This window comes from Neolamprologus multifasciatus, chromosome 9, assembly GCF_963576455.1.
Source record: "Neolamprologus multifasciatus chromosome 9, fNeoMul1.2, whole genome shotgun sequence".
In the NCBI taxonomy this organism is placed as follows: domain Eukaryota; kingdom Metazoa; phylum Chordata; class Actinopteri; order Cichliformes; family Cichlidae; genus Neolamprologus; species Neolamprologus multifasciatus.
The window spans coordinates 17,895,585-17,918,973 of record NC_140447.1 but is presented as its reverse complement, the minus strand read 5'-3'; the positions used below and the strand labels follow the sequence as shown (position 1 = coordinate 17,918,973).

General features: G+C 40.7%; 1 protein-coding gene and 1 long non-coding RNA gene across 2 annotated transcripts in view; one reads left to right on the top strand and one right to left on the bottom strand.

Moving 5' to 3' along the window:
* LOC146511371 (uncharacterized) overlaps positions 1–23,389 on the bottom strand; it is a 115,630-nt gene that overhangs the window by 57,554 nt on the left and 34,687 nt on the right. Inside the window, exons 4-5 of the long non-coding RNA XR_014876245.1 lie at positions 18,080–21,692; positions 17,834–17,910 (exon numbers count right to left, since the gene is read on the bottom strand). This is a non-coding gene — a long non-coding RNA (uncharacterized LOC146511371). The remainder of the gene's footprint in view (positions 1–17,833; positions 17,911–18,079; positions 21,693–23,389) is intronic.
* bhlhe22 (basic helix-loop-helix family, member e22) lies at positions 680–18,469 on the top strand. Its single transcript, XM_085173455.1, has one exon. The coding sequence runs from the start codon at positions 922–924 to the stop codon at positions 1,726–1,728; it is 807 nt and encodes a 268-aa protein (XP_085029581.1). The 5' UTR covers positions 680–921; the 3' UTR covers positions 1,729–18,469.

Below are 23,389 nucleotides of genomic sequence, written 5' to 3'. Positions count from 1 at the left end.
AAGCTTGGCAAGCCCGCAGATAGATCATGGGAAATCTGCCACAACGTGAGATAAACGCTACAACAGTGAAATGAAAAGGTCCGTGTTGTTCTGGAGTACATTTGCTTTACAGTAAAGCCTGAAATTTTAGAACAACAAAAAAGATAACGTTTCAATCTTAGATGGTCTGATAAATCCCTGCTGCATCTCCTGCCTTATTATGATAAAATTAAACTTAAGTGGGCGAACAATCGAAAAAGCAACAAAAATTAATGAATTAAAACACTATGCCAATATATTTTGATTTCATTAAAGCAGTAAGAGATCAGCGAAATTATCTCAGCTCTGAGCTAAAACAGCTTTAAGATTATAGACGTTGGTTAATTTGCGACTCTTGAAAAGGACACAAACTGATGTCTCGTAACCAAATCAGTGAAGCGGGCTATTTTATGATCGGGGGGATCTTTGCAAACACGCTATAAAAATCTTGAACCCAAAGCGTATTACAGAAGAGAGACAGAGCGCATGCTGCTTTGTTTGCCATCCTTTAAATACCAATAATTAAAACGTTAACGTGATTGGGTGGTGAGTGCCAGGGGGAGAGGGTGTCTGTATCCCAATAGGCGAATCCTTTTTAATAACCCGCCTCGAGATAATGATGTAAAAAGGACCGAAGCGTCTTGTGCGTAACCAGGGTTATCGTGGAGATCCGGTGAAGGTGAATCAGACACAGAAAGGGAGAGAGGCAGGAGAGAGTGGCTCTTATTACGTGAGGCTCCTCCTCGTCTCTACACCTCAGCTGACAAGTGGAGCGAGCCTGCAACTTCACCACTGACACACAACTAAACTCGTGAAGGACAAACAGAGGAAGAAACTCTGAGACGTGCGTCAAGAGTTTCCCGAAGAGACCATAGCCTGCAACGACGCGGAATCCACGAGGCTATGGACAGGAGGATGAACTTGAACATCGGCGCAGGGGACATTTTTCACAAAACTCTGAGCGCCGTGTCCACTAAAAAAATGGACCCTTTCAGATCGTCGGCCGGCATCGAACTACCAGCCAGAGACCGCCAGTCACCAATCAGCTGCTTTGACCAGGCCGAGCCAGACCCGATTCAACCGGGAGGACTGGCAGGAGGCAGAGGGGGGACGCTGGGTCTGCCGACGGGATCTTTGTGCGTAAAGTACGGAGAGAGCGCCAACAGGACCTCGGCAGCGGAGAGCAGCGGAGGTGAGCAGAGTCCCGACGATGACAGTGACGGCAGGTGTGACATGGTCCTCCTCAGCGATGGGCGGACGGTGAGCGCAGGGAAAGCTGAAGGAGGTAAGAAAACCAAAGAGCAGAAAATACTGAGGCTAAACATCAATGCCAGAGAAAGACGACGGATGCACGATCTGAACGACGCGCTGGATGAGCTCAGAGCGGTCATCCCCTACGCGCACAGCCCGTCAGTGCGGAAACTCTCCAAAATTGCCACTTTGCTGCTCGCCAAAAACTACATCCTCATGCAGTCACAGGCGCTGGAAGAGATGAGGAGGCTAGTGATGTATCTCAACCAGGGCCAAGCCATTTCTGCCGCTTCCATACCGGCCACCACTGCCCTCGCAGCTCCCGGCTTGGGCGCGTACGACCAACCGGGTGGATACCCCTTCCCCACCGGAGTGGCCGGGTCCTCCTGCCCCGATAAATGTGCCCTGTTCAACAATGCCACTTCCAGCCTCTGCAAACAGTGCACTGACAAGCCTTAACGCGCCTGACAAAGACTCCGAGAAGCACACGAGAAAGAAGAACCCACTTTTAAGGACACTTTTGGAGAGGAAAACCAGTGAAGTCAGTAGGCTAGAGACAAAAAAGGAAAAAAAAAAGAAAAAGTAATGGCGACGAATACTTTTATGATATTTACTAAATGCATTAAAACGCGCTTTTTTTGTTCAAACATTACTTGATTGTGAATATAAATCATCCTTAAAGTGCTGGTATGAATGACAGTGAAGACCAAACAGACGTACAGTAGGGCCTGTGAGAATGGCTGCAAGTGTTGATTTGAGTGAGTTGTTGATCACTTGCTCTGTGATGGACACTTTTGAAAATTTGGGTGACCTGACAACTTGCGACTCTTTCCACTTGAGTAGATGGACATCTTGTCGAAGCGGTAGTCCACACTCACTCTCTGCTGCTTTCTCATTTATTCACGGTTTTCTCTCCATTCAAGTCAGAGACTTTTCCTCTTTTTTTTGGTTTAAGGCCTGCTTTTATGAAGTTTTTCTGCTGAGCAAGTGGAATGTTATGAGCAAGGAAAGTCAAACGAAACAGCGAGTTAAGAGGTTGAATCAGTCAGATGTTTATGTGCTAATTTTAGACACTTGTTAATCGTTGCGCACGCCTATTGCAATTCTCTTTGGGGGGTGAGGGGGCACTGCCATATAATAAACATCCAGATTTCTTTTTGTTAAAATCCTGAATTGAAGCTTATCACGTGTTTCGATGTGCTTTTGTAATTTATTCATTTGAATATCTATGGTGGATATTTTTTGCTTGCATTGCACATTGTCGTCTCTCTTTTTCTTGTATTTTTGTTTTCTTTTGAAACATGACGATTGAGGTCTTCAGATTATTCGCGTTGTCAGGTCGGGCTGTGGATTATTGTAGATACCTTAGTTATTATAAGAGCAGAGGAGGGCCGTTTGTATGTATTTCAGTGTTGAAAAGCTTTATTAAAATATTTTGAACAACAGAAAAAGAAAATCTGATTATTCATGTGAAGTGTAGCGCACGTGGAATCAGAGCGAGCTGCCTTTAACTCTTAATTGTTCTTGTTGATTTTTATTTTTTTTGGGGGGGGAGGGGGGATTTAATTTTTTTTTTAAGGATAACTTTAGAGCCTCTCTGTTCTAGGAGCGATGCAGCTCTCATTTGTCAGTCTCTGCATTCTCACCAGGTGTCAAGCAGAGAGGGGAAATAATGCTCAACAATTTTCTGCTCCATCAAAACCGGTAACTTTTCTTGTCTTAAGTCTTGGGAACGAAGGCCAGACGTGGGTGGGCGAACGTAGCTTCAGGGCAACATAAAGATGTTTGTGCTCCACGGACTAAAATAAAAAAAAGAAAAGGGAAAAGAAAGAAAGACAACAAATCCCAAAAACAAACAAAAAAAAATCCCTGCACACTCTGATGACCTTTACTGTGGATGTTGAGACAATTTCCACGCCTGTGTGTAATAATATGATAATGCGAAAACAAGTGTGTATGAAAACTGTCGGCAGTAATACCTGGCCTCACATAATCAAACAGATCGTTAAGGCAATTAGACCTCCACACTGTGATTAAGAAATGTAATTAGGACTCTGTTTCATTGCCGCAATTTGGTGTCTTTACTTAGAACGCAACCATCAGCTGCTCCGCGATCGACTCAAGCTTCGTCCCCCTCACTTCACTGTCCACATCGAAAACAATTTGATAAGGAAATGCTTTTGAAACAGTAAAGCCAATCTAGCATTAAATCTCCACGATCCCCCCCCCCCCCCCCCCCCCCCCCCCTAAAAGTCAGGGTAAATATCGTGAAAGCTTCAGCACCATGGACAGAGGCCACAGATTTCACATTTCAGACCATGAATTAGCACCGATCACTTCGCACCACAGATTTCCCCGAACTTTTTAATACAATCAACTAAATTGAATACAGAAAACGTCTTGCCAATAAATGTTTCTGTTGTAGATGGATACTGTGATATTTTAGGCACAGCTTTCATTTGAAATCCTCAAACAAGCTTCAAGCTTGCAGAGCCATACACCAAAAACCTCTCTTTAAATGTAACATGATCAATGTTTTATCCTAATAATTTTAAACAAAAGCCTGCATCTTTATCTCATTTTTCCACATAGAAGCAAACAAATATGAAAATGTGTTAACAATACTGGTTTCTGATTTTTTTTTTTACTAGTCTCCGATCTAAGCTTTGTGTCTGTATGATGAGCCATTCTGACAACAGGGTCATTACAGTGTCCCATTTAATCCCATCACACCCCCGAATGCCTTGAATCTTCACAGAAGAGCCCTTAATCAAGACTGGAAATAATCAGGAGACATCAAAACAGCTCTGGAGTGAAAATCCTGTCAGCAACTCACGTTACAGGATTTATTTATTTACTGTAGTTTGAACACAGAGATGAGGCTTTTTTTTCTCCCCCTGCTGCTGTTTGAAAATGAGACTTCACAAAAATTTTAATTATGCAATATGCATTAATGCATAAACAAGTGGAGCATTTAACCCATACTAATATTCACATTAGCCCATAAGAGGAGATTCCCCAGGGATGAGACAGAGCCATATGGGTGCATAAAACAGAACACAACATCCAAAGGAAAACAGACAACAGCATAAAAATATCAATGTAAAGGCAGAGGACAATTTTAGAACAAACACGAGGAGCAGGGTGTGTTTAAGAAAAAGTAAGAAACTGAATAATCGAAAGCCTCCGTGATCCTCTTGATAAGGGAGCTGCTAGATACTTGGTATTTCAGCCATTTTTACAAGTAGGTGAAATGTCATGTACACACAAGGGTGCCTGAAATGTTAAGCTGGGCCGGGCAGTGATAGAGCCCCAAGATGCCTCATGAAAACAGAAAAAAATGGGAGGATTTCAAGCTTCTTCTTTTTTTATCCATTTTTTTTTAAAGTGGCCACCAACCAAGTCATAATAGGGAACATCGCTTTTATCCACAAGCCTAATAAAGCTGCATCTGTCTTTAAAGCATTTACAGTGGGAATCGGGACTGACGAATAAAACTGGAAGATAACAAAAAAAAAACACCCCTTTCATAAACTATAAAATGTCCAATTTGCCATATCAGTGGGCAGCAGGGCGCTTGTTCATAACGCAGCTGCTGTGTATGCTAAAGATGATAAACATTAAAAATATACATAAGTATGCCAAATTGAAATGTCTCCTTCATATCAGTAGCTGGCAAAACTCTGACAATGGATTCATCCATGCTGTGTCACACGCTGTGTATAAAGATATATGTGCTGCACTGGTTGAGGCACCAAATCAACTGCTGGGCGGTACTTCATTTTCGTCAGGCCACTGATAGCAATGCATAATGTTGTTGGTGCACGCAATGATAGAACTGTGGAGCTAAAGAGGTAAACTGATTATATTCAGTAGTACAAATTTGAACTTCTTAACAGTGAAACCGTCCTTATCAGATGCACTGTAGGGCCGATATATAAAGCTGGTCTTCGTAGATGAGCCCATTATCACATTCGAGAAATTTACTTGTGCTTTTTCTGAACTTCAGCAACAAATCTTTCCAATAGCACTTTTATTAGAAACTTTGCTTATTAGACAAGGAATACTGAATGCAGTTTTTAGGATAAACCGTCCAGACTTGCTGAATATTTCCAAATCTTTACAACAATTAATTACATGCTTACCACCTTTAAAACACAAATAGGGTTGTTTTATTGAGCTAAAAAAGTCCAAATCCATCTACTCATTCTTTGTGTGAAGGAAGATAAACACCACATTTGATTTAAGGTTGCCCTGAACAAGACCAGGTGTGGATCTTACAGATTAATGCTATAACTAAGCCTTTCCTTTCAAAACAGAAACGATCCCTATTATAATAGTCAAACACTGATATTTGAAGGAGCTGTTTAACTGCAATCAAGGCTTTTTAAGGCTTTTATTTAGAAATGCTTTGTTGTAACTCTGAGCTGCTTTATATCTGTAAATATAAAGAATACTGACGCCGACTTAGACCACTTTCGCTGCAATAACATTCAGTATTTCCTGCACATTTCCAACTGTTTTCCCACTCACCTATCGAGCTCCTAATTCATTACATCGCAAATGTTTTTATCTCAGAGGCAGCCTCGAGGTCAGGTAAACATATGGCAGCTCGTTTAGCTCTGAAAGTTCTAACAGGGCACAATAAATGACGTAGCAAAGTGTGATTATCCCCTCATCTGGAATACAACAGTTGAGTAACATCTCTAATATTCCAACTGCCTCCATATTAATCAGATTAAAGCCCCAATCTCCTAATCCCTGTTTACCGATGGCTCTGTCTTTCTGCCGTAATCTGATGTTCTTTTATTCCGCTGGGATTAAACTGTGTCATGGCTGAGCACAGTAATTTGGCGGTGGCCGTGTTGTTGTTGTGGACAGCACTGGCTCTTTGTTGCTGTACAGGTTGTTTATTCCAGAAGAAAAAAAAAAGACAAAAACAATTTACTCTGTGGTTTGAACAAACAAGAACAGGCGATGAAGTGAAGTGCGTTTATTGTTCAAATATTTGTGCCAAATAAATCAAATTACGAACGCCGTTGGGAGGCAATTCACTCGATTTGATGCCATTTTATGGGGCCGTTGCTTGAAATAAACTTTGAGCTTTGGTGTGTTTTCCATGCGAGTGTTGATTTTATTAAGAAATTACTTGTTATCCACGCGTCTTGATAAAAGAAACAATTTATTTTTCATTGAATTTACAGATTACGCGATCGTTTTAACGTCAAAAACTAACTTCTGGTGGTGCAGTGGTCAAAGCTTCCCCGACAGCTGTGAACTTTCCATTTATGTGACCTTAACATCGAGATAATGTGCTTGATTAGAGCGGATGGAGAACTCACAGTGACCCGAGTGGCCGCTCTGGATCATGTTAACAGCACCACGCTCGGCTGCACTCAGCCACGTTGATGCAAACTTTAAACAGAGTAAAGGATTTAAACTAAAACGTGAAACTGCAATGGTTTTTGTGTACTTCACCTGTGAGAGAGACAGATCCTGCTCGTCCTGCTCAATATGCAGATCGTGACCCTCTCAGGGTTCATTAAAGCCAAGGCGAGGTGGATTTCATCTCCATTTTCTCATATTCATTAACTCTGGCTTTCACACTGAAATAAAGACACGAGGATGACACAATAACACCGACAGTCACTCGCTTCTCATTTAATATACACACACTTTTTCTTTGTTTCCCTCCCATACACACGCCGATCACAAGACAAATGAAAGGCCTGACCAATAGGGAGGCGTGTAGCGCTATAAAGAAGACATTGCCTGATACAACCTCAATTCTGTGTTGTGATAATGACAGCCACCTATTTATGTGCCGTTCCTACAACGATTCATCACCTGATTGCTGAACAGGTTTCTGATTACAGTGTAATCTGAAGATTAGGATGCACTATGAGCAAGGTCAGCTATATAGCAAACAAAGGCATAAATTCAGTCATAAAACAGTTCAAACGGTGACTGGATCTGAGGCCAGCTACTCAATGATAACGCGCTGCCACTTTCCAGGAACACAGAAGAATTTACAAAGTGGGGTTCGGCCTAAAACGTGGGAAGAATAAACCAACAATCTCGTTCCCTCCCTTTGAAAAATCTGTCATGTTACTAGAGCATGAAACCCCGCCGTTAGTGTAACACTTGCTTGGCTGATCTTCCTGATGTGCTGAGTGCCACTCCAGGCTTCAGTATATCTGTCTGAGCAGAGGTCTTTAACAGCCATGAATGCCAAGCATGGGGGAGGCAGGCCAGGCCAAGCGTAACCATGGCGGCCCAATGTCCTTGGCTCCTTGGCGGCCTTCACCTCACACTCCCTGCACAGTGAATTTTATGGCTAATTTCCGGCAATTTATCCTGGCACTTTCAGAAGAGAGATTCCTGCGGGAATAATGTGCATAATTTGCATAAATCATCCTGATAGAATGCATATCAGCATGTAACCCCCCTGTCTGATGCCGCAGCGTTTACTTTGTAATCAAAACTGACTCTTTTCTACCAGCGGATGCACAAGAGCCACAAGAAGAGGGTCTGGGTTTAGGTGAGTAATTACAAAGAAATGAAACACACATACAGGGGCTCGTGAAGAAAAAGCTCAATGAAACTTTTGGGAATAAAAAGAAAAAAAACATGAAATCCAAGCTACAGGGAATACATCTGAACTATATTAAGTATTTATATATATTTAGCTGCTTTTAAAATGCACAAAAAGAGAAGTAGTCTGATCTCCATTTCTCGTGTGGCACAGTTTAGCGCTAGTTTTCCTCTTCTTTTTCTTTTTGCCACATTCTTATTTCAATTCCTAATTTAAAACAATTTCCTCCCACTGTCTTTCCGTGTCCTTAGCACCGCATAAGTGAGACTTCAATTGCAGTTTAGTCCACAACGCCTGTTCTCAAAAGCTCCCTCTGTGTAAGCAGCCAGTTGTCTGAGGGGAAGAGACGTGGGTCAGTGCGAGGCTTCCCCCCCTTGCTGTGATCGAATCTGACGTACAGTGAGAATGTGCATATTCTCTTGGACTGCCTTCGTTACAATAATCAGCCGTGGTCAAATCGACTTTGTTGGTCGAGGAAGTGCGAGATGAAAGAGAGAAATGGAGCACAATAGGAAGAGGAGGTTTTTGTCTTTCAGCGTGCACGCAGACAAAAGGCATGTGGCCTGATGGAAATGCTATAGAGCATGCAAGCTGCACAAGAGGTAGTGGGTTAACTAATCAGAGAAGACACACAGACAAAACATAGCTGCATGGGGAGAGAGTGCTGCACTCGTTAAATGCATTCGTTTTCGTGACTGACAGGGTGTATGTGGGGTTTTTTGTCGGGTTTTTTTTTGGTGTGTGTGCATTTAAGAGGAGCAGCCTTCATTGAAGCGAGCAGATTTGTGTATCCACACTACCAGGTTCCTCCACTGGCCTTCACCCCAGAATCTCAGGATCTCAGATGGTATCACTGGTGACAACGGGACAGTCGTCCGCTGGATAGACGTTAATCACAATAATACAGGGCAGGCTAATCACGACTCACTGATCAAGCGCTTAATGACATGCCTGCCGTACCCACTGTAACCAGCCCGCTGCTGAGGGATTCACACACCAAGGCTAGCCCCTTTTGTGGGGGGCAGGAGGAGGAGAAGGAGGATGGAGGTTATGAGCCTGGTGCACAGCCATCCAGACAATAATTACTCGATGACTGTGGTCACATTAAGGATCAGTCAAAGCAGATTAATTTCGACTGATAGCATTGGTCCCTCCTAAATGCAGATTTTCTTAATAAGAGTGAAATTGTGCCACTGCGAGGTTAGGCACTGAGAGAGATTTGCTTATACGGCGATACTGCAATTACTTATCCGGAGAGACAATGTCTTCTTTTTTGCACGAATCAAACTGTACTTCTGAATGTCAGTGCAAAAATTAGCACACAAATGTGTGGGGTTTTTTTTGTTTGTTTGTTTTAATATCGACTGGTCTGACGTGTGTGTGTGTTTGCATGCAGGAACCGTATGCATCACCACATACGAGACTGCTTGTGTGGTACGGGTAGGCCTTTCAGTAAGTACCCAGAGACCCCCCAAGAATTACCCAGAGCAGAGAGGACAGCATCTGTTTGTGTGCTTGTGCCGAGCAAACAAGGCAATTTAGAGAACACCAAGGGAGCTGCTAATAAACACAACCTTATTCCCCCTTCCTCCTACACCTGGCGCTGAATATTGCAGCACTACAGTGAGGATGCCTGTCTGCATGTGTGTGCATCTATATGTATGTGTGAGAGAGAGAGAGAGTGTGTGTATGTGTGTGATGCAATGCCTCGTTGACTTGACCAGGAGGGCTGTTATGGGGCTTTTGCAAGTGTGCATGTGATCGAGCGTGTATGTGTTATAAGGGAGCATGAGAAAATGTGCAACATGCGTGTGCAACCATTCATCATTCTGCAGTGAGAGGCATGCCAGTGCTGCTGGGAAATGGCAGGTCTGTGTCCCATCACACCCTGGCGTCTTTGTCTGTATGGTCAAAGCTGCGCCAAAATGTCTGCCCTGGATACCTGGCATAGAAACGGTGCTTTACTGTACACAAAGGTGTGTGAGTACCGGGCTGTCAGACACTGGACTTCTCCTACTTGGATGCCAGTCACAATGGCCTAAATGCAGTTGTCCTTTACTTTATTACGACCAGACGAAATGGATTCTTGGGTTTATTTTTAAGGTGTTACGCTTTTAAAAGCAACATTATCATTTAATAATCCAGGACCTGAATTTTCATTCATAAACATTTAAACTCTTCCCTGTTTTGCTTTTTTTTTTTTTTTTAAATTTTCCTGCACTCCCTGCAACTGTAGCAGTAAACATGCTCTAATGAGACCTGCAGCTTTGCTCGCCGCCACCACTGACTGTGATATGAAGCCAAAGTGACACCCAGTGAAACCATGCATCAGACCAGACACAAAATGGCCGTCCAGTGCCAAACTCCGCCTTGGCTTTCACTTTGTATCACAGCACAGAGCCTGGCTGGGGAGTGAAAGCTTTACAGCACATTTAGAGGAAAAACTCATGGCCCACTGTCAACATCTGTCACTACCAGGTATTTAAATCTTTTCATGTCCTTCCAAAGTACTGCAAGCCTTATATGGAGAGAAACATACATTTAAAACAATCTGTATTTACATTTGAAAGGTCTAGTTTGCATTTTAAGTGTAATTTGTTTGATCAAAGTCCAATAAATTCAGTCAAATCCATGAAATGATCCTGTTTGCCCTTCAAATATAAAAACTTCAAGGTCTCCTCAACTCTCATGTCACACACCTGGCAGCTTCAGAAAACAGACCGCAATCTCTCAGCCTTTGAGCCTTCGAGCCAAGAACCTCCTCAAATAAAAGAGTGTGAGAAAATAAGTGCAAAAGGGGAGATTAATCTGAGTTATTACATTGATTAGATTTCCAGAATGCTAATTAAAAGATGTTAGGACATGGGCCCAGCCAAGGATCAGTGGGCTCTAATGAGGACCAATAAGCCTCTGTAATCTGCGCTGTAATGAGAGTGGTTTAAATGTAAAGTTTGCGGGGAGATGAGTGAGGAGGAGGATAGATGTGGCGATCCCGGAGAACCAATTCCTATGCCGTCATTATAACCAGTAATAGCGAGGATTCACAGCCTCAGCAAAAAAGACAGAAATAAAAGTGAGATGAGCGAAAGGCAGACAGAAATTCAATTACACTAAAAGAGGGTTTGTACAATAAAAACATTTTATTATTAGACAATTAACAGGCTGGTTTAATAGCTGAAGGTCACATACCCCCTTGTCTTGTATTAGGAGGAAGCCTTTGTAAAGTAACAGGGTAATATCGTTTAATGGGTGACCAGTCACCAAACCTCGGTGCTCCTTTTATCTCGTTTTTCCCTTAAGGTTTTAAGATTTGCACACTTTTACCACATTTGAGGCAAAAATATCTGTCAGTCTGTTTATCTGACGGTATATTTAAAAATATATATCAATATTTCACGCAGAGACAGAGTAGTAAGCCTTCCTGAATATATTTATGAATCTTTATTTGCAGTACTAAAGAAAAGAAGTTCTGCAGGAAAAAAAGCAAAGTGTACTGCCATGTTTATTTTTCACTGACTATCATCTTTTTGTCTCTTTTTAATGAATAAAAGCAAAATAAAATGCAACGAACAACATGATCAAGGATATGAAATGATCATCAATACCAGTTCAGCAAATAATGAACTGGAATAATTCACATTTGAGTCTATGAAGCAAAGAGAGACAGAGGCTTGACTGGGAACACATTTTCAAAGAAGGAATCAATCTGCAGCAAAAGAAAACGGCAAAATAATACAAAGCAGACGGTAAAGGAGTCAACTGAAATTAGGAGGGTTGTTACTTATTTAGTGGATGCTCGTTATTAGCAAATGAGCCTTACTGACAGGTGCACCCCACTCATTTACAAATTACAACATATCACTATCATCAGCCAGCTAATTTATCAGGAATAATGAGTTGTGTGAAAACAGGCTGCTAAATACTCAAGCAGAATATCACCCTAATGGGTCTCACCTGTCACGCGCTGTTTACGGCTTCTGGGGTGCTTGTTGGAGTGGCTTCAAATAAAAAGCATTTTTATATACGCGTCTTCCCAGCGGCCTGGAAAATCCCTACACCTGTTTACCTGCGTGGTTTGTAAAGTCTGAGAACTGAGCTGCTCTGTGAGGCACTAGCTGAATGCTGAGCTAAAGTCACGGGAGCATTCAAACCGGTTCACGGTAACAATGCTAACATGTGGATGTTAAGCAGGTGTTGACTGTGTTTGGCGACTGACTTCGGTGTGTTTGCAGGCCAACAAATTAGCACTAAGTACATTAGGGCTGATGCAAATCTTATTAGTTTGGCAGGGATTCGGTCATGATCAAATTATTTTGTTTTGTGCTGGATGAATAAGAAAGAACCATCAAAGCTGTTATTCAGACCAAATTTCATGACCATATATATTTACAATAGTGCCAGAGGACAACTAAGAGGGTCACCCAAGCTATGTACAGATACAAATCCAACTAATTCTTTGGTATGACTAAAATATACAGAAAGTGGTAACATGGAAACCACCAGCATAGTGCCAGTGCTGCCAAAAAGCTGGAACTGGCACAAGTGTAAATGAATGAAACTGGTTCCATATCGTTGGTAACTAAACTACTAAACTTCTTTAAAAAAAAAAAAAAAAGCCATTTTAATCCAAAAAAAAGTGGCCTTTAAATTTTCTTTACTGTTGATGCCAAATACTGATAGTCTTAAGTCTTAATCACCTCTCATTTATTTATATGTTACTAAGAAAACGGGAAATAGGTGCAGTGAAACATATAAACACAAATGGTAATACCAAATACAAGGCAAAAACAATTCTAATGAAAAAGTCAATAATTTCCTTAAATACTTTTATTCTTCAGCACAGTCTGAACTCTCTTAGGCAGCTTTCTTACAATTTAAGAAGTCTTCAGGAAGGGTTCTTGAATGACATTCAAAGCTCCTCTTTAGATGTTGGCAGCCTTTTGTTTCGCTCTCTGTTGAGATGATACTACCCTGCTTCAATAATGCTGAAGAAAATTTGGATTCATCACTCCATAAGACCTGCTGCCACTAATTTCCAGTCCAGTTCTTGTGTAATGCGGCACACTTCAAGCCTTTCCCTCTTCCTTAAGAATGGCTCCTTTATGCCCACCCTTCTCCTGTGACCATGTCTGAGGAGGCTTCAGGGAAAAGTTGTTTTTTTTTTAAGTTCTGCCACTTGTGCTTTTTCCTCAAACTTTTTAAGGACACACTGCACACCATGCTGAGATATGCCAATTTTTCAGCCAAAAGCTCTTTGGGAATCAACTTGTTGGCACAAAAATACAATTTTATACCTTCAAATTAGGTTATCTTTGGTATATTATAAAGTTCTGAATAAAGAAATGGGAACAAATGATGTGTTTTATGGCAGTTTATTGGTTCTTTGCTAAGTTGTCTGTTATTTTTAGACACAACATTGGTTCATATGTTGAGTTAGGTGCCTTTTTATGCCTGAATGATTCATAGGACATGGATTTGAAAAAAATCAATCCTCTAAAAATAGTCAGGTACAACGACTGAATTGAAAATTTGAGAAAAAGCTGCCAATCTCCAAAGAAACATTTTGAAAGACCTTCAGGAAAACCACCTTAAAAATACAAGAAAGTCTGGCTCCTTCGAAGCAAAATATAAAAAAATGCTGGGTGGCTAAAAACTTTTGCACAAGTACATGGTAGCACTTGAAGTGTTCTGCGTAAGTGTGTTTAACGTGGCATAGGCCGTTATATTCAAACCGCATTATTGTACTGAAAAAAAGACATTCAGCTTACAGCTGAGGTATGACAGTGCTGATAGGCTATAAAATCATGTCATTTAATACCTCCTCTCACTCCTCCCTCTGTGTGGCTGCGTGGTCGACTCCCCATTAAGCCAATTCATCACCCCTTAAGAGAAGGCCATGAAACGGATCTGGTCTATCAGTCTCTGTGTTTAGGATATGGTTACTGTTCTCATGACCAAGGATTTCTGCCATATTAAACGTGGAAGTAAATGGCGAGGCCATCCAAACAATGGCTTTAGAGAGCTGCTTGGAGGAAAGCATAGCTTTATTGAGAATGAGAATTTATTGAGAATGCCTGAAAAGCCACTGTAGTAATCAGATATCAAAATATGAGCTCAGTGATGAAACATTAATGTAAGATTTTGTCTGCCACTCGAAACCAGTTGTTTGACGTGTCACTTTTCTAACAACCTCTTGAGAGTGGACCCCAGATTTGCATTTTTAGCCCCTGCTGCTGTAATGAAATAAGGTAGAGCGGAGCATATTTCAGTGGCCTGTCAAACCCACTCACGCCCCTTTGCAAAGCACTCAGAAACTTCATTCCATCGCCACCCATTCTCACGGCCATGCTATAAAATTGACTATGACAAAATTAGCAAACCTAGAGTGTTTGGACACATTCCCAATATAAAGGGTTTCTCTTTTTTTCCTCTTTGCAATCAAGCCCGGGAACATCAAACATGAAGTCTCCTTGAAAGTTATTCAGTCTCTTTGGCGACACTGCAGCTATAGATTTATGTAATCACAAGCTTGTTAGGGAGATTTCTCAGGCCCGCTGACAGTGATGTGCACCGGGGTTTGGCAGACGTGACATCTGGGAAGCACAATTCTGCTGCACCACCACGCAAAAGCAATTAGAGATCTATATTCGCGGACAGGTCCAGACTTTGTTCTGTGGTGGAGGGATACATGGGTTTTAATGCCTTTATTAACATGACATGCATGTCCCACAGACCATCTTCAGATGACAATCAAGGGGTCATCATAAAAAGGGGGGCAGGAATCAGTGAAATCATGCTCCACGGACAAGTCAGGACATCAGGACGGATTTTCCAAGTGAGCTGTTCAGGGAATAAAAAAGTGCCTAAGAAGATGCTGTGAGGACCACACTTTTTTTTCTTTTTTTTTTAAACAGACAGGAGCTAACTAAAATTACACCAGTTGTCACACAATGCTAAAGATACTGTAAGGAAGCAGAGGAGTATGATTAATTAGAAATGAGTCAGTTTCAGTTGGGCAGGCTCCACTCAAACACACACCACTTACTCTTCAGCATTAAATGAATCTCAACTGGCTAAAGTAATTAGTTCAGTCTATTAATTACTATAATCACCCATTATCATGTTGGCCTTCATTTGAACATGTTTCATGGATGTAACGAGCCTGTAGCAAAGCTGTTTCCAGGGGATATTCTCGGTCTGAGTGCTAATTATTTTGTAATTAAAGGATAAGGATGGTGGTATTCTATATTTCTTATTGTCAACAAATATCATAAAACACAATGTTGGACTCGCTTCCCCCATCTGTGTTGCCTAGAATAAAGACTTTTTTATATATTTCTTTTTAAAGGGTCGAGAGCAGAGAGTACAAGAGATGAACGGTACTTGTGTTTTGCTCTGCAATCCCAGAAACGTGCGTGTGTCCGTCTGCATTTAACTTAAAATAGAGTTCCAATCATAATAATGAAGAAATAAAACTACAGAAAACTAATAAAGATTGAAAAATAAACTTTTACAATTCCCACTTCTACATTTGTGTAACATACTAGACAGCGGGACACAGCCTCACTGTGGAGATTATACACCCGCGCATTTTGCTCACTAGATGACAAAAATCTTCCACAATATCTCAGTTTTTTATCTTGGATTATAATGCCAGCCATGTCCACAGCACTAGGGCTGCAGGAGCCTTTAAGTCGTCCCTCTGTGGGCTGTGATGAAATAAGGATGAGGTCTGAAGGGATGGAAGTGGAGTGCGGTAAACACAGCGGCCCTGCCACCCAGCTGTGAAGGTGACACAGGGACGCTACACACAGAACAAGCCCTTTTGATTAATCACAGGATATTTACTGGCTCAGATCTAATCAAGGACCGCAGGATCACAGGCTACATCATACACGGCCCAGGAATTTACACAGCAGAGTTAACCTGTCACCTGCCACTGTCCTCTTCCCTACATCTATAAACACTGTGCGTATAGGTCGGCCAGCAGTTACACAGCGCATGCAGGCGCCTTGAAACGACTCCAAAAGTGATTGTTTTATTTCCGCTGCAACAATATAACCTGCAGTCAGATACTCAACACATGTCGTTTGATATAAAACCTTATGGCAGAAGGGAGAAAGAGCCATTTATCTCAAGGTGGTCATGGTAATGGGATACAAGAACGTGAGCCGTTTTCCACCCTAAGTAAACTACAGCACGGTGTGCAGTTGACTGTCCTGCTGGCCTGTGTGCAGTGGGATTGTTATTTTCTGTTCAGGAGACGTAAACCGAAGGCTAATCCAAGATTACAAGCGAGAACGGATTAAGCAATTGTGATCTCTGCTGGCTTGTGACTTTTATAATCGATTTAACATTCAGAAGATATTTCGTTTTCAGCAAGGGCAGCTGGCAATTTTAAAAGAAACAGTTCCATTTTGGGGAACGTTTTACAATTTCATCTTTCAAAGATATGCAGACTGTAATTTTTATGACTCTGAGCACTCTGAGGCTCTCTATTCATGGATGTCTGGAGAATCAATTATACCTCAATTATAAATACTGAGGCTAAATAGACTCAGAACCTTCATCCTTTTGACATTTTTTGAATAAAAAAATAGATAAATGACTTATGACTAAATATGAAAAAGATCAATCTTTAGCTCAATTTTAGTACACAGACTGTCTCTCAGCTATATGTGGTTCAGACCACTTCCAGCTGGTTGTTTTGGGGTGTTTTTTCATCATAACTTTGCTGTTGTGGTTCTCTTGTGTCATTTTGAGGAACATGAAGAAGCATAAAACTCTAAACGGCACATAGACAGGCAAAAGTTATTGTGGGCTTCATATAAACCTCTATAGAGCTCTATAAACACCACTTTATATGAATATTGCTACACGCAAACCCCTAAACACACATGAATTTATTGTACTTTAACGCTTAACACTCTAAAGCATGAAATAATTGCCAGAATTTTTTAAAAATTAAATATTAATTTGAAAATATGAGTTTTAATTTGAACCATATTTTCTAGATTCAGCAGTTATTTGTTTTTTTTTTCTTACTAAAAAAATGTATCAAGCAATTTATTTAGGTTTTTTGGTGTAAAAAAAAAAACACTGATGATGAGGAGTCTGAAAAAGTCACAATATAACTAAAACTCGACCAAGACTTGTGCGGTTTTATCTGCTGTGCATATCAATAATTACATGAATTCAAGTTGTAAAAATCATTTGTCTAAAACTGCATGAAACAGAAAAGGACATAACCTTTAACGTGACCTGTGTCCTGTCTTTTGTTGTTAGCGCTTATACAGACAGAGACAAGAGGCAGCGGTGGAGGTGCCGCAGCCCCGCCGTGTTTATAAAGGGGTCCAGATTAAGTGTGGCCTACGCCATTGTGTCACCTGGAAAATGTCACTCCACAGGGGTGAGGAGGGGGAGTCTTAGTTCGAACAGGTTTACAGAAAAACACAGTACTGGAACAGAAAAAGGCATTTCATTTTCGTTCTCTTTTTAAACAAACTAAAACAGGCAAACTAAACGGGCCAGGATGATGACGTATCAAATATCTCCCTCGATCACACAAATGTGACAAAAAAACGCTTGTTAAATAGCCAGTGATCTACAATGAGCAATGGATTTTCTTTGTGCTATCGAGCCAGATTCCTGCCACAAAAGCCCTGAACAAATAGGCTATTGGACGAGAGTGTTTTTGTCTTCCCATTTCCAAGATATTTCTTGAGAATGACGAGTCACATTAGGAGCAAGGGGAGGAGTAATTTCTGTGTCACATCCCTTTAGCCCGACCTCACTGACTCGCCAACATGAGAGCGTTCTCACTAAAAATTAATCACATTTGCCTTTTTAATGGCATCCCTCATCCGCTGCCAAGAATTCACAATCATCTTCCTGCTGTTGTGTGGTACTTCAACAGCCTGGCATGTCTGGTGGTGACAAAGTGATTTCAAGAAGTGTATCAATACTTACATCACCCCTCTGGCCCTTTCTCTTCACTGTTGACACTGCGGCACTCGGAGTAGGCCCAACTGGCAGGAGGCCATCCACTTTAAAGATAAACACACACACACACACACACACACACACACACACACACACACACACACACACACACACACACACACACACACACACACACACACACAGATCTGCAGCAGTGGGTTTAAAATATGCTGTGAAATGAGTTAATATAGTGTTAGGAAAAACTGCATTTACCATGTTGAGGTGCATTTACGGTGAGAGACAGATCAGGTTTGTCAGGTGGCACATATTGGGTTGAAAAAGTCACCGCTGTCGCTCATTGACATTTTCACGGTGTAACACAGAAGAAGGAAAATGTGACACTAGATGGTCTCTGTTATTTTTAGTGTGGCTTGAATAAAGAGAAAAAGAAAAGACAGAAGAGGAGAGCGATTACAAGTCCATCCTGAAACACCTCTGGGCAATTATTTGGGCTGTTAGTTTGAAACATTATTTAAATTACCAGGACCTCTTTCTCCTGGAAGTTATACATCTGAACCAACCAAAATCTGAATTTTCGGATGAAGTTTTAAACACTTTTGAAACCCTTGGTTCAGTTTCAACGTCCACACCCAGACCCGATTACTGCCAGACCTGTTTAATAAAAAAAATAACTCAAATAGAAACTGCCTGACAAATTTAAGTCACCTTAAAGATCTCAAAAAGCAACGCGTCATGTCATCACATGACAAAGAAACTTAAGTCTCAAATCACAATTCCTTGTTACCTTTAACAGAGGAGCTTGAAACATCTCGTGTTACATGACAACTACTAAAATGAATCTTAAATCCCCTAAAAATCACATAAAACACAGTATATCAATGTGATAATACATGCACACTACATATAACACACTCCTAGCGACTGTGCATGGAGTTTAAACATATGAGCATCTAAAAAAAAAACCCAGTAAAACACAAATCAAATTGCTTGTAAAGAACCGAGGTGCACAACTTGCAAACAGCAGAATTTCGACGATAAGAAGACACAAAAGTGTCTCCATGGCTTCTGCCATCAAATATTCAGACACACTTGTAATTCCTTGTGAGTGAAAAACCCTGTAAAATGGCTGGGAAACAAAACACTTGTGGTAAAACAATGTTCTGAGGACATTCTGTCAGATTCTTCTCTTTTTTACAGATTTCATCACTGAGCCACTGTGGCGTAAATGCTTTAAAACACTTTGACATAACATGCTGTGTCCAGAGACTCTCTGCTTGTGAATAATAAATCTGCAGTATGTTCTGAACAGCTGTCTTCTTGCAAGATGTTTTTTTTCCTCCAAGGTTTTTTGGTCGCATCCTGTCCTCGAGGTTTTGAAACCTGCATAATTTAACCGATTTACCTGGTTCTCGTAATGATGGCCACCGACCAATTGGTGATTCCTAAACTTGCAACAAGTCGCTGCGATTGGACAAGTAACGGAGAGTCAAGAAGTATGCTCAATTCTTGCAACCCCCCCGCTCTTCATATTTAATTCAGAGGTTGTGTATTTCTTTATGATTGCAACATCTGTTTGCTCCCAGTGCCAGCTCCCTCTGTCAGCCACCCTCTGTTCAATAATTCCTGTTCTGACCCCTAAGAGCCCCTGACATCACAGCGCCGGCTGCTGCTCAAACTTCACCGGGAACAGACACAAAGAGACAGGTGCCTACATGCCACCAAATCATCTGCCTCACAAACCTGGTTCTACATAAACACATCAGTGGCCATGTTGCTCTGGAGTAGGACAGATAAATCCATTTCTATCGTTTCCAAATGGCTGATGTTGGACATGGAAAGGGACTTCCTAGGACTAGACAAGTTCAATATTTGCATGAATGTGTCCTTGTGTCAGGAACTGGGAGCGAGAAAATGTGACAACTGCAACTGACTTAAGCTTTAAGTAATTTATGAATTTTAATTCATCTTTATAGTACAGGCCTGGCAAGTTAATGCTTAAAGATCTAAACTACAACTCCAGCAAGGTTGAATAACACTGAATGTACACATATGACGAGTTGGCATGCAACTAGTGTGACCAATCTGAGCTGTTTTTGCAGGGAATTATGCTCTGCGGCCAAATCATAACTTTAGAACAGTATCATCCAAAACAATGGATCAAACTGCAGTACTTAGTACAGAGATACTGCATGAAGTGGTCAACAGTGGAGAGCAGCTTACTAAAAAAGTGTCATAGCCTTGAGACACTTCACCAAAACATTAACTGAAAATTGCTTAAATTAAAAGTTCTGTCTTTGAAGGATTCTGTACCTCTGTGTCTTTGACTTGTTGTATAATTATAAACAGAGTTGCTGAAAAGAGCTCAGTCCTTCCTATTTTACAAAAATCCTCTAAAATGAACTGGAAAAAAATACTGATGGTTAGTCATAAAAAGGTGATTCATATTTATGCATATTCATTCATATTTCGAGCTATTTATAATAACTCAATCCTAATCAGTACTCACTGTGCTGCGTGACCTCAGAAAGCACATGAAAAAGAAAAGGAAAAATCGACACCGTCTCCAAGGTGACATTAGGAAGTTTAAGGTCTTGGGTACAGGCTTGGTTACAATATGGGATTACTTTTCTGCATCTGATTAACAAAAACACGAGTGAGAGAAATGCCACGCAAAAAAAAAAAAAAAACCTCAACACAAATTCAAGTGGGAAACCAAAGCTGTCAGATCTTATCCCAAAGAGCCAATCAACAGGAAAAATATAAACTAGTCATGTTATTGAACTGACTGTTTCAAGATTGTCTTTATACATATGTATGTGATTTAGAATAGCATTTGTTTTTAAATATTTACCTTTTTTCTGATATGACTTTATCATTTTGGAATTTTGGCCCACTATTCTTTAGAGTGTTGCTTAAGTCTATTGAGGTTTGCAGGCATTCATTTATGCACAGCTCTCTTGAGGTCACAACGCAGCACTTCAATCAGGCTGAGGTCTGAACTTGACTGGGTCACTGCAACAACTTTATTCTTTTATTTTTCATGCATTCTGTTGTGGATTGGCTGCTGTTTACTGTTACTTTGGTATACAGAGGAGTTCAAAATATCAAAATGATATTTTTATTTCTAAAGTATAGTTGTTGTTGTTGTTGCTGTTATCCATGATTGTTTAAACTTACAGTTTTACTAAAAAAGCTGAAAAATAATAAGGCACATTATTTGTTTTATGTCAAATTACAGTTATTTACTTGGACTCCTAATCAGAAAAAATTGTCTTAGTACTTGAATAATATCATGCTTGATTAATTTGGGACTCCTCAGAGAAGTCCAGTGTGACGGCTCAAATTAGGATAAAAGAAAAACAAACAAACACCTGTTTATTACTTGCCTAATAAATAGCAATATCATTTTCAGCTTTTACAGATTCCTATAAAATTTGTGTTTTCTTGTTTTTCTGGCAGGTGCTCTAATTTATTTTTTAAGAACTGTATATGAACAAACACACTGGATTTCAAGACTATTTCATAAATTACCAGAGCACCGCATTGGATTGCAGCAGGTTTACACGCATCAGATCTACTTCCTGTCAACAATTATAACTGATCAAAGTATTTTGTCTGGTTTTCTCAGCGTGATCTTCATTGTCAGAGACACTGAAGGTGGTGGGGTCTATAACAGATGCTACCCACTGACCTTAGAAAACATGGCGGAGGGGCCAGATGTTTGGATGACCTCACAACCTTGGGACCAGCTGATGTGGCAGTGATGGAGATGGGTAGTGGCAGAAGAAACTGATCTAGTGGCAACAAAGGTTCCCATCTTTCCCGCTTTTTCTGTTTTGGTCTTTACCCCCGAAAGTGGGCAATCCTGGAAGGCAGGAAAACACGGAGAACAGAGGAAGAGGGATATACAGACACAGAAGAAAAAGAGACATGGAGAGGACTGGTCAGTGGTGCTGACAGTTGTCGCAGATGTTGAGTTCAGCACAAAACTCTGCCAGAAGGCATCATGTCAAAGCTAAGTTAGCTGAATGAACAAGAACAACTGCAGGCCCTGCCACTTTAAATCTCGCTCAAAATTCAACAGCTGTTTCTTGAACGAATACAGATGCAAAATAATGATAATAATGTCTACTTAAAGCTCCTACACAGAAGTAAACGACCCTTCTTAACCACACCCTGCACACATGACGTCTCATTAGCTTTGGCCTGCTGCAGCTCTTTTGGTAGATTTAATTTTAGACACAGGGAACATTTTTATGTTTGACACTGAACTGTCAGGAAAATAATAGCTTTTAAATATCCCTATATATACACACATATATGTATACATATACATATACATACATACATACACTACATATATATATGTATATATATACATATATATATGTGTATGTATATATCCATATATATATATATATATATATATACACACACACATGCTAAATAATTTTTAGTAATTTGTTTATTTCTTTATATTTTCAAAGCACTAACAACACAACCAAGCAGGGAGTTTTTAAAGCTGTCAAAAACCCGTAAAGCATCTTTGTCATGTGTATCAACAGTGCTGCTTCAACATCATTTCTCCTCAAATCAACGCTTGTGCTTGTCGATTCTGGCATGTGAAATTCTTAACATTTTGACTGGGTGCATCTTGGCTCTGAGCGTCTTCACTCAGCTCGGAGAATGTCTTTGTGCCAAGGCCACAGCCTGTGGCGGTTTTCCTAGTGACAGATGAGCATGTCAACATGTTTGTGTGTGCGTGCGTGTGTGTGGTGAAACAATAGGCCTGGTAAGCTGTGAACCGTGCTATTAGGCACAAAACTGCCAAGCTATCCAGTAGGCAGTCTACCAGCGCTCTAATCAGATATTTTAAATCTGCATGTAAGTCTGTAAAATGCTACCAAGTGAATAGAGGTGCACCTGAGGGGACACACAAACAAAACTTCTGAAACACTTTTTTTTGGTCTACATCATTCAGCCTCGAATTACCCTCACCTACAACAGCAAAGAGTGAAAAACAATGACAACAGAGAACTGCGACATGCGAATCTAAATGTGTTCGTCCTGTCTCCAGGCCTGTTGGCAAAGGGCAGCTCAGCTGTAGCAGGCAGACTGTGTGAACAGCAGACTATGAACATCTCTCCACAGGCCATACCAAGGTGTCTAATCCAGGAAACGCTGTGAACACACACCCTGTGGGCTCCCACAGTGCACCATGCAGCCGAAATCTAACCATAGCACTGCAACGAAACCATCCGTCTCACCTAGCTAGTGTGTCTAATGTAAAGTTAGAAAAGTCTTCCATTTTTATGACACATAAAAAAATATGCTAATAAGGTAAGATTACTCAGTTTGTATTCTTATACAGATCAGCTCAATGACTCATTTATTGAGGGATGAATATTAAATTAGGTGCAAATAAGGATTGCATTTAAAGTGTAATATAGCTAGGCAGTTTTAAGATCTTGGACACAATGCTTATTTTTTTTGCATGCATTAGATTAAGACTGTTGGAAAATTTTAATATCTTCATGAATGTCCAAAGAAGGATTTTATAGA